Source organism: Amblyomma mixtum, chromosome 7, assembly GCF_055824585.1.
Source record: "Amblyomma mixtum isolate Tamu chromosome 7, ASM5582458v1, whole genome shotgun sequence".
NCBI lineage: Eukaryota > Metazoa > Arthropoda > Arachnida > Ixodida > Ixodidae > Amblyomma > Amblyomma mixtum.
In genome coordinates, this window is record NC_143018.1 from 25,609,658 (window position 1) to 25,621,673 (window position 12,016).

A 12,016-nucleotide genomic window follows, 5' to 3' on the forward strand; every position below is an offset into this window, starting at 1 on the left:
GAAAGGCCTTTTTCCCGCAATGTGCGTAGTCAGGCTGATGATGATGATGAATGAAATCGTGATTTCTGATAAAGGAGTGAGTTAAAAACTTCAGACAATATTTTCAGTCTTGCTATCCTTGAACATTCTCCAACATGCTGCTGACGAAGAAACATTTTATTGCGCTCTCTTGTTATGTACCCAGGGATTTGAGGTTCTGGGACCCAAGACGGCCGCAAGGGCGAAATGCACTGGAGCGATGACCTTAGCAAAGTGGCCTGTCGCCGATAATGCTACTTCGGTTGTCGTCCGTCCACCAGCCATGGAAAGGAGGTCGAACGAGTTGTTTGTGGTTGACGGCAAGAAGGAAGTGTGTTTTTTGTTGTGTAATTTACCCATTGTTGTTGTTGTTATTGTTAGTCGCTATTTATTATTAGTCATGTAACGACGAAGAAGTTCCTGTTCAAGCGAAGACGATGACGAACTTCTGACCGTTGAGTTGAGCGGCATTGCCATCGCTTTGGGTGTGTGCTCGGGGTGCTCTTCTTCTTCGTCGTTACAGTAAAAATAGCAATGGAAGGAAGAGATGTTTCTAGCCGCGGCATCTGCCATCGAAACCTGAATCACCTGAGCTGCGGCTAGCGGGAATAAGAGGGCAGGGAGAAGGAAAGAAAGGGGGTAGCGATAGTAAGAAAGGATACTTGTAGGGCGGGGATATACACTATGTACAAATACAGGATATGAAAATAATTACCCATTCCGCTTGTTCTTGTTTAGTGAAATGCCCCCAAAGATTTTTTCACCCTTTTGTATGGCGGAGAAGTCACAGCGTTAGTTGTACCGTGATAACTGTTGCTGAAATCGGATTCCAGTTTTGAATCGCAGTAATTTCCTCGCAAATAGACGGGGAGGCGCTTGCAAGCTAACATGCCTCAATGAGCGACGTTCCTTTGAGGTGCAGTAAAACGACCGTTTAAAGGGATATACACACCAAATTTTTGTGGTGTGTTTTTGCTTTTGAATGGTGCGAAAGACATTAGTGAGCATGAATAATCCCGGAAAATTCCTCAGCGCTCGATAAAATCTCTATAACTGAAATTCTCCTCTGCAGGCCCAGCTTAATTTTCAGTAGCCGAAGAGATGGTTACGACTTTCACAAGGCAGGAGATCAGGAGTGCATATAAAAACTAATATAATCGCCGATTTGTCGATTTATTTCACTCCAGCTATTAATCAAGCCTGCTTAAAACGCAGAAATGGCAGCGGGTTAAAAAAAAAAAAAAGCTATGATATTGGATTTATTTTTATTCTTCACGTGATGCCATCCTTATATTTGACGTCACAGACGTCGTTCTAATGCTAAAACCGAGACTGCAGAGGAAAAGAAATTTAATTAAAAATGTTTGCCAAGCTTAGATGAATTATATTAGGCGAGCCACGTTTACTGATATATTAGGCATCATTTGAAAAGAAAAACACTAGTAAAAATTGGTTTAAAAGTGCTTACGGTTTTTTTACATCTCAGACTCAGATTAAGCATTTGTTCACGGCTTTGTGACAGAAGTGCGGCTTTTAACTAATAGTTAATACCTAGCTGTGAGACGGATCATGACAATTCGAGGATTACTTCTTGACTGCGATTCTGGACGGCAACGGGCACATCCCGTCTAGATTTTGAGAACAGTCTTAATTCATGGCCGCTGAACGTTGTTGACGCCTTACTTTCGTTTATTAGCAGCGTTTTCTCCTATCCCTCCCACTTTAGCTTTACTTCATACGGGAAGGCGAAATGGATGGTCTTGAGATGATTCGACGTTACTTGAACATCACGTAAGTATTTTTCCGCCGAGTGAAAATACCGTGATATTTAAATGTGAATGCTCGGTGATATTTATACTCGTTGTCTCCCCCAGAACCATCTGCCTAGCATTGACAGGAAAAGAGAAACGGGTCTTTTATGTGGCTCGATCATAGTCGAAGGTGTCCACAGTTGGATTGGAAATAATATTTCCAGACATTTGGAATGTATTACGCATACCACAGTCATCAGATAGAACGCAAGCTACCTTTTCATGAAAGCTAAAGATATTTTTGCACCTGAAATGCAGTAGTCATGTAAATATTGAATAAAAATAATGGAGTACACTCGGCAAAATACTGAAAGTTTGTTGATATGCTTCTTTTTACCAAAAACTCTATTAGGCCTTGTCTACGCTTAACTGATACTAACTTTGTGTTCAATGTCCTGCGGCTGCTTCAGAATGCCTTCTTTTTTTATTTCCAGGCATTTGAAATTTGCCCTAGCACCGTTACCGTTCACGCCTCACAATGAATTTCCCAAAGACGGCACGTTCACAGGGCTTTTGGTACATGGGGTGAGTACCGCAGCCCTTGCTTCAATAAGCGCACTGTACCACAATGCATACTCCTACATTTTAGAGCGAAAAGCTCTAATCCTCCCATGCTGAGCCTGAAGGTCGTCTGGCTCTTAGAGTTGACCTCTAAAGGGAGTCGCGCCGCATGTGAAAAATCGCGCGTGGTAGGCGCCTCGATCTTCGCCGTCGTCGCCACAGCCGCACGCTTGGCTGATAACGAAAGCATGGGCCAGCCGAACTGCATCCTTGCTTCGCAAACCCCCTCTCTTATTGGAGGCTAGGGCGGAAGCCTTAGCGCGCCACTATGGCAACAAGCAAGGTGTCTACTACGTAGATGTAGCCGGGCCGACCCACGGGGGGTGGTACACTGCCGCGGTCATACATCAAGAAATACAGGTGGATGGTCTGTCCTTTCAAGCCCCAGGCACAACACAAGCTGAAGAGGTTGCTATCGCCCTAGCTGCTTCTGATACCAAATCAAAACACATCATAACTGATTCGCGTTCGGCGTGTAAAAATTATGAGACTGGCTGGATAACTCCACTAGCTGAACGAATATTAAGGAACTGCAGCCGAGACACCGATCCTACTCCCCGCTGCATAGTTTGGACTCCGGGCCATCAGGGCCTAGCAGGAAACGAAGCTGCAGACGCGGCGGCCCGAGCACTCATTCACCGGGCGTTCCCATTGGCTCCTGAGCACCTGAAACCTGAAGGTGGCTCTTAACTCTCGTTCAAAGACATAACATCTTATTATAAGGATAGGCACCGCGTGTACCCAGCCCCTGCAAAGGGACTGGGGAAAGCAAACGAACGCGTTCTACTTAGACTATTCACTAATACAATGCTGTGCCCGGCAGTATTAAAACATTTCGATCCCGCGTTCACTGGCAGGTGCAAACACTGTGGCGAGGTGGCTGACACCTACCACATGGTTTGGGCTTGCCAGCGCAACTCAGCTCTCTCCCCCCACCCCAACCCTACCAGAGAGGAATGGGAGGCGGCCCTGCTTGGCTGCTCGGACCTTCAGGCCCAAAAGGCTTTGGTCAAGAGGGCTAAGCTGGCGGCTTCGACCAATGGGGTCCCGGAATAGGGACTCCACCCATTGCGGGGCTCTTTAAGAAAGCCTCACCTCTTTTATTAAATAAAGGCTTTTCATCATCATCATCACGCTTGGCAGTCACGTCCGTCGCTGCGCTGGCTGCCGCTCGGCCGCTCCTCCTCGCCAGTTGTGGCATGTGATGTGTCACGTGATTCGCTCTTGCGCTTGTCAGACACGTCCGCCGCCGCTCTGGACGCTCGCTCTTGCACTTGTGGCGCGTGATGTATCACGTGATTTTCTCTCGCTGAAACAATTTGCTCTCGCAGAGGTCTTGAAAAAACGAAGATAAACCAAAGCTAAGCTGTGTCTAACCATGCTTAATAGAGCTTTCGCTCTGTATATCCTGGCTCAGCTGAGCTTCGCCACAGCCACTTTTTTTCATCCTAGCTTACTTCAATACTGTCACGTAGTGGTGACTACAGTCCGGCGAACAGAAAAACAACGAGGATGTCTTCGAAACGGAACTCTTTATTTGGGCTGACTTGCGCCCGCAAAGAACTGAATCACTCGGCGGCGGCGTAGCATCAAGCGTGCTCGGCGGTCGTCGAACAGAATGCCCGCCGCTGTCGGCCGTGCTCTTTTTAAAGCTGATAGCGAACCTCCGAGATAAAGCGTGGAAGTTACTAGAACATTCTGGCACAAAGTAGAATCGGCTCCGCCTGGATGCGATCAATCGAGATAATTCTAGGCGCGTCTTGCGTCACAAACGAAGCGATAAAGCGGCGTGCCGGCAGCCTTGAAGCATGAACAAATAAACACAACAAACAAACGCTACAAAGATTCGCGGCAATACTTTAAAGTTTTATTTTTTTTGTAAGTTTCGGCTTCGCTTCCTTGTCTTGCTGTTTTGATTTTGTAGTGCTAATTATCTTTAGGAACAGTTCCTTACGACTAAGGCTTCCTTTCATTTACTATCACTGTTTTTATAAACCATTACCTCAGCACTAGTTTGTCTAAGAAATGCATAACGATACACAGATACTGTACAAAAATCACTCCGAGTTGCACTTTCACGTTCCTTAGCTTTTAATTAGCACGTGTCATCCTTTTTTATTTTACTTCATTTATTAGTTGAAGTTACACTTTAGCCACAACTCGAATCCAGTTCCGTTTTATGCGAACTTCACTTCACACCTGGTGTTCATAGCCTACTTTCAGCGCAGTCGTTGTGACAGTGTCCTGCAACTTGGATGACGTGAAAGTGACGCCAATTTAGCCCGAATAAAGGTCGGGGGTTCACTTCACGTCCCCAACCACTCATTCTCTCCTCCCAGAAAGCGGACATCATCTTCATCCACACGGTGATCACCGAGCCCCGAGCGTTTGCCGTGGAATTTGTGTTCCCTGTACGGTACGAAAAGTTCGCCTACATGTTCCCGTCGCCGAGGGTCTACACAAGCAAATTCGCCACCCTCAGAATATTTTCTATGCCGGTGAGTGCATTACTTCACTTCGTCATTTCGATGGTTCCGAGGAGTATATACCTCGCGTTCGGGGTTTCTTATAAGTGATAAGAAGAATTGATACTTTTACTGGTGTAACAATGCTAGAGGCCCATGTACTGTGCGATGTCAGTGCACGCTAAGGAACCCCAGGTGGCCGAATTTTCCGGAGCCCATCACTACGGCGTCCCTCGTAGCCTGAGTCGCTTTGGGACTTTAAATCCCCATAAACCAAGAATACTCGTGTTTTTTATTGGTTATTGTTTAGCTCACCTTGCCTAAGTGGTTTACCTGTACGCTTGTTGCCAATAACTTTTTTCAGCAGTAGCACCGTCGTTGACAAAAGTTGTTAATTCTTCATCGCTTGAAAAGCCGCCTTTAGGGACTGTTCCTTTTTGAACATTCTATTAAGCACACTAAATGTATAAAAGTATTGGACAGCGCGGCTTACTTTCGCAGGCGAGGAAAACTCGTTCTGTTGTCTTAGTTCTCAGAAAGGGAAACGGGAAAACAGCGTTTACGATTTTGGTCTACGTTCTTACCACAGGTCTGGATTCTTCTTGTGGCTACTCTATTACTCCTGACGGCTGTTCTGTTCATGCTGAACTACGTACACAAGTGGAGGTCCAATCCAAGCCTTGTTGTATTTGCACTGTTCCTGGGAAAGGACATGGGTGCGTCGTACGGTAGTACTCTTATTCTGTTTGACAGTCATTTTTTGAACGAAGGCGCCTGCCGTCATGATAGTGGCACTACACATCAAAAACTGGCCCCAATGAGTACACAAATGAGATCTGGGACTCAGCGGCTACGTGCAGTCTTGGTCAAAACGCCTAAGGCCACAGCGTTCACCCGCAGCGAAATGAATGTCCCTAGATTGCTCTGTGCAGAGGATCATTCAAAACACAAGTCAAGCAGGAAGCTTCCTACATACAGAAGAAATCTTCTGTTAGCATTTCAAGGTGCTTCGATATTTAACAGTGCCGTAGTGGCTCTATCATGGAGCTGAAGGGAAAAGCCTTTAAGACTTTTGACCAAGACTGTACCTCTGACGTTTACTTTATGGTGAATACGATGACCGTAATGCCAAGCACAACCTGTCCAAATTGTTACTGACCCTGGAGGTAGTCTCTTGATGGACTCCCTTGATATATGCGGTCCGAATTCATGGTGTAATAATTTCGTAACAGCAATCTTTTTGCACCACCTTATTCTAGATGTCACATTGGTGGCCGCTATTGCCATGGAACTGAAACTGGCAGACATCATTTCCGCCTCGTTCTTAAGATAACGGTGCTCAAAAGTAAGGAAATTAAACAGATTTTTAGCGCTTCTTGAAGCAGGCAATATCATTTTACACCATTAAAAATGGTATTCCCAAATGGTGTTCCCATGGTATTCCAATTACACCATTAAAAGTAACTGTGTAGGTATTCAAAATAGTACGCTACAATATTCCATGCCTCTTCTCGATGCTTTAGCTCCCGGCTCTCTGATAGCCCCCGATGTTCGCCTTAACCCTTTGGTGCCCCAATTATGAACGAATTATCGCCGTGTTGTGGTAGCTAATGTACCCATTTTCACAAGATATCGAAATTTTGTTAGCGCCGCTTAAATTTGAGAAATCGATGTGTCACCACTCAGAAACAACAGCATTTAGTTCATTCCGTGTAGATAGCCCGAGTAGCCTGAAAGTCCAAATCGAAGGCTTCGAACTAACTCGAAGCCCTAGAGAAGAACTTTTACCCAAAAAGTTTTTCTTTCTGCCGCGAAATATTTGCCGATATATAACCGACGCGGAATGGTTGGACGCCAGCTAGAAGTTGCTAATTCACGCCCTCTTTCTTCATGCAGCTTGCTCACAATGACGCCAAAAAGATTTAGTGCAAAGCGCTGGCTGCTGAGGACATGTTGGCATCTAACTTTGTATCCAAGCTCCATGTAGTAACGAGTACACGGCCTGCAAACAGTATGTCGGTAATTCGCGACAGGAATTTGTAGGGTTAAGTACCCTGGCCACCGTAAGCAGTTTTCTGGACACTCGCCTGTGCTAGGTCCAACTAGCATCATCTTTTATAAACTAAGGGGACACGGCAACGCCATGTCCGGCATTGGGAGCATGGCAGCGCGGGCCCAAGGAACTTAGTCACACTTGACGCGACACGGAACCATCACACGCGAATGGCGGCCTCTTGCAGATCCGTCGTTGACCCGGCAGCGGAACGCAAGTGTCCGTTCCTTTCTGGCGACCCTCCACTTCCTGTGCTTCATGGTGAGCTACTTGTTCACGGGCGGCTACATCTCGTACCTGAACCTCCGCGGCTACGAACCGGTGCCAGACACGACGGACAAGCTCTTCCAGATGCTGAAAAGTGGTCGCATCGAGCCGTGCCTGGGCAGGAACACCTTCATTAATGTCTCACTTGCGGTAAGAACCTGGGGCACTCACGCGTCGGTCGCACGCGTATACGCGAAAATAATCTTGTAGGCCGTCCGGCTCACACGCGCGCTTAACAAGCGGCACATCAAAGGCAGAGACACGTAACATGCGCAGAGCCGGCCGAGGGGTGCGTACCCCTGGCTTTAAAGAGCACACGGAAAGGAAGATCAGTTTTTTTTTTTTTAGGGGAGAGGACGACTGGTGGCCGGAGTGCTTGCCCGATTGCTTCATATGTAAGTGTGTGCTAGGGCGCTTAATTATGCCTAATTTCTTGATGCCTGTTAGAACGGGTTGCAGGCGCTTCTTTTCCAAACACTCGTAGGCGCTGGGGTTTGTGTTGCATTCTTTTTTGCGTTGCCATAAAAAAAGCACCTTTTTTGTTGAACCTTCGTTGCTTGTCGGGTCATTCGCCGTTCCCGAACGCTTTGGATCAGAAGGCATGACCGTCAATCTAAACGACTAAATCTATCAGAAACGAAGAACGAACAGAGGTAGGCAGCGTAGAAAACTTGCCGATGCTTGCTTGAAAGCTAAAAATGTGCAAGTTAGTTTGGTGTAAATCTGCGAACTGAGAGGAGACTGAGGGAAAAGATTGTCGGAGGAACTAAGCTACGGCTTCGTTATAAAATAAAAGGATTCGTCGATAGCCGTCATAGGTCGCAAATCTGACGCGCAAGCGCCGGCTCCTTAGCGCTGATGCTTCTTGCTCTCACTACCTACCTTCCTATCTGTACTCTTCCCCTCGGCTCCATTTCTCTCGCATACTGGAATTTTTGCGCCATTTCTTCCATGCAAAAACCCTAATCGCAGACTTGATTAATTCGACGCGCCACCTGCGATCACAACTGCGAAATTAAATGCAGCCGCGAGTAGAGCCCGGTTAGGACTGCGCAATCTTTCAGGGCCTATGATTAGGGTGCATCAATGCAGGACCGCTTTTACGGGGCACCTTTACCCCAGATAAAGTTGCAGCGCCATATGTTGGACGCGTTTCGAAGCTCCAACCCGAAAAGGAAGTAGTCGCGTGGTTCTTAACGGGAGACTTGACTCGCCTGCTTATTTTACTCCGTGGTACAAATTTCCGGCTCAACGATTTATTACAGCTAACTTCGGCGAGCGCTCACTTAATTCGTCTGATAATTTTGTTCCTTGTCCACATTAATTACGCCCTTAGCTAAAAGGGCAGTCTCTGAACTAAACAGTGTCGCCATCCTTGTAGATCGTAATCGAAAACTCCGACCTTTTCCTTCTGGCCAATGACAGCGTCATCCAGGTCGGCTTCGCCCCAGGGAGCCCAAAATGACCGCTCTTATGGGTATACTAGAGTCTTGATTTGGGCTTGTTGGTCAGAATGCTTAATAAGAAGAAGCAGTGTGAATAGACAAGGACGAACACAAGACAACAGGACAGTCCTGTTGTCTTGCGCTCTTCCTTGTCTATTCACGCTGCTTCTTTTTGTCATGGGTATGGGAAGGTGTCCTGAGACAGCTATCGTCGTCACTTCTGGGAGTAAGTACCATGAAGACGGAAAGTCCGCATGTATTTTGTAGCGAAAGCTGCATTGGCCACGAACTTGCGATTTCGCTTTGGCGGTGCTCCGAGAAGGCACAGAGACCGGCCTTGAGCCGTTGCCTAGCAACCGCCGCAGCTGGCGGACGCCGCGCGCTCGCCGCGCCATCTGGCATGACGTCACACCGGGCGCCTCACCGCGGAGCCGCCGCCGCCGTTTGGTGTGACGTCACATCGCTTGCCTCGTCGTTGCGCTCGCTTTCGCTACGTATATCCTGGCATAGCCGAGCTAAGCCACTGCCATTTTTGTGCGTTTTTTTTTTCAGAATCCTTCTTCGAATATGGTTAAGCAGCTTCATGATGCGGTGGCCGACTGGAGTCCGTTCATCCTGAGGACGGTGGATGAGTGTGCGCTGCGCACCGTTAAGCGCCGCGCCGTAACGTTCAGCAGCGTCCTGAACTTGGAGAGACACGTCTATTCGCACGAGGGCCACATCCAGATCTCGTCGGAGTACATCCAAGACTACATGCCCCTAGGCTACGTACTTCCGAGGGCGTCGCCGTACAAGGAGGTCCTGTACAGCATGTAAGTATTACCTCTACAACCGACAGTCGCGTTCTCGCCTCGTGTTCGTTCAGTTCGCAGACGATGCTCGACCGAGTGAAATTATTCCTGCGCTTTATACTATTCCATCGACCAGCCAAGGCGTTGTGTCTACACTGGCTGCGAAGCTGAGGTCACGTGAAGAGCTCAGTAACGATTACCTGCCTACTAACTGCAGTTGGGCCTAGCTATAACGAAGTTGAAGAGGCCGTACGATTACTTCTGTATAGCAGAAGATTCGCTATAGCCCTTGTTGACCGAGCTTCCAAGGGGAATTGTTATTCCTTCGTTATGTCCATTATCTCGTTATAAGCTACTTCGTTATAACGAGGTTCGACTGCATAATTACCTTAGAGATATTGTACTTTCCTCCTCTTTCAGCACGACAGGTTAATCAAGATCCCTCGCAATCAATTATTTATTGAAGGTTCCTTATATTAACGAGCAGAACATAATTATTCTATGAGCATAATCAATTCGATAAGTAAGTCATTGTCCTTTGGCGTTAAATTTCAGGGCGATCATCAGTTTAATAGATTATGACTATTGCACTGACGGTTTACAGTTCTGTCACGCGTGCGTAGTTTCTCGACCCTGAAAAAATGTTAATTCCCTGGCGCTAGATGCAGAAAAGACAGGCCTCTCGTGTGAAAACGCTTGAAGGAAAAATGACTTCGTGATGCAGCGCTTTGGGCGAATAACGGAACTGGCTGGCTTTATATAGGGTGGGAGATGTGCTTACCTACCGTCCAGGGATACGCAACTGCGAGAGCCTTGGTAGTCTGCTATAGAGCTTAACAGCAAACCATGCGGGTCAGACACTTGAGAAACGCTGCATAGATCCTGAGCAGATAGTTCACGCAAAATGATTGCGGAATGTCTGCCTAGCGATACTTTGCACTGTTCGCAGCCTCTTGCGGATGTTCGAGGCAGGACTGTTCAGTCAGTTCGAGCGCTTCGACCGTTACCGGAGCTTGCCCGGGCCCAAGAGTCCACCGGACGACGACCACGAGACGACACTGCGCCTCGACAAGAGCTTGCTGCCCTTCTTCTGCCTGGCAGCTGGTCTGGCAACCGGGATTGCCGTATTTTCTGGCGAGCTGCTCAGCAAAAGAATGAAGAACAGCGGGAGAGATAAGAGGGCTAAACGCTTCGCTAGGCGTCGCAACGTACCGTCTTGGCCGACTGGACCTAGCAGGGCTTTAAAGAGAAAATTTAATGCTTAAAGCACAGTTGTTACAGACACGATACAGCTGTACTTTTCTTTTTCGTTAGACAAATGTTCATATCCTTGCACGATGCGGATTACGATAAGCTTTGAGTAATATCGCACCTCGTATGCATATAGGACTTGAAAGCCACATGGGAAAGTGTACGTCGAACTTTCTTTGATTAAAGTGGAGGCTGACGACGCTAATCAAAAGAGTTTTTGCAGTCGTGATTACAGCCTAAACTTGATTGTAGAAAACCCTCTCCCCCCCCCCCCCCCCCCCTTCACTGTCTATGTGTTTGAGACGCCGCGCAACAAAGAACCTGAAGTATCGAAGACCGACGGAGGATTGCATGATCCCCTCTTGATCGATCATCGACCCACTCGACGCGGAAAACTATTGTCTTCAGTGCAGCGTAAGATGAGAGCACATAACCATGCTCACCCTTGTTCTGTAAAAGGAAGACAAGAATATAAAAGCACATGGAAATTGTGAGACAGTCACCCACAGCACTGCGCTTCGTGCTGCTCGGATGCAATTAATGGCTTCTCTGCAAGACACGTGTGTGCGCGGCGATGCACGCTTTAAAGGAGGCTACCTGCATCCTCTCGGCGATGGTTGTACGGATAACGCTCTCTAAACAGCAGATCCGTCCCCTTTAGTGTAGTACGTCGTCACCGGAAACTCCACCGTTCATTTACTACTCGAGCACTTTTCACATGCTGCATTTTAAACGCTCAACATTTATAGGGCCAGCATATTCACTATCCTGATGGTCCGTCTCTATATATCACATTGCCCTGGTGTGAGTCTGGGAAAAGAAATGTAGGAAAATAAGAAAAAAAGTGACGGGAGGTGTTGGAATCGATCCCCAGTGCCACCGTGTGTCCACCGATTTGCCAGTGGGGTCTAACTTTCCCCTGGCCTACTGTCCGACTTTATTAGATCGAAATGCTTCGGAAAGTGTCTTTGACCGTATTCTGTGCAGACTAAGCACATTAGCCGTGGCGCTCTTTGGCGAAACTGCCCTTCATTTAAAAATATCAAAATATGAGTTCTAGAATGACATCCTTGTGTACGCTGAGGATACACATGTTGTGCGCGCTAACGTCCTACAGTTTCCCTTGCAGGTGCAGCTCCAGATGACACTACGAATGCCAAGCATTTATAAAACTCCTTTGGGAAGTGCTAAATACACAGTATTTGTACTATTATGGCAGATATTGCGCTGCAATTTCTCTGTGAATGATTTCAAGCGAACACATGTTATCGAAACTAGTAAGCATGTAGGCTTAGCTCTTTATCACGGGTTATAAATATTTGGCATAAGGATAATTCTCGTTAACTAATTCAGA

The 12,016-nt window shown here is 47.2% G+C and overlaps 1 protein-coding gene and 1 long non-coding RNA gene across 2 annotated transcripts; both read left to right on the forward strand.

The window, feature by feature from the left end:
• The first annotated feature begins 187 nt into the window (after window positions 1-187).
• On the forward strand, window positions 188-2,354 carry LOC149335376 (uncharacterized). The gene is made up of 3 exons (XR_016284482.1): window positions 188-349; window positions 1,745-1,809; window positions 2,264-2,354. It is a non-coding gene; the product is annotated as an uncharacterized LOC149335376 (long non-coding RNA).
• Window positions 2,355-5,480: 3,126 nt separating this feature from the next.
• LOC149335377 (uncharacterized) lies at window positions 5,481-10,853 on the forward strand. Its single transcript, XM_089553792.1, has 4 exons — window positions 5,481-5,571; window positions 7,096-7,325; window positions 9,173-9,432; window positions 10,361-10,853. Exons 1-4 carry the CDS (start codon window positions 5,496-5,498, stop codon window positions 10,674-10,676), a joined length of 882 nt encoding a protein of 293 aa, XP_089409918.1. The 5' UTR covers window positions 5,481-5,495; the 3' UTR covers window positions 10,677-10,853.
• Window positions 10,854-12,016: the final 1,163 nt, after the last annotated feature.

Bases quoted from the DNA above. Each gene is read 5' to 3' on its own strand.
- LOC149335377 (XM_089553792.1), top strand. From the start codon at position 5,496: ATGCTGAACTACGTACACAAGTGGAGGTCCAATCCAAGCCTTGTTGTA. The intron at 5,572-7,095 runs GTGCGTCGTACG...GGCCTCTTGCAG, and splicing joins GTTCCTGGGAAAGGACATGG to ATCCGTCGTTGACCCGGCAG. The intron at 7,326-9,172 runs GTAAGAACCTGG...TTTTTTTTTCAG, and splicing joins TCATTAATGTCTCACTTGCG to AATCCTTCTTCGAATATGGT.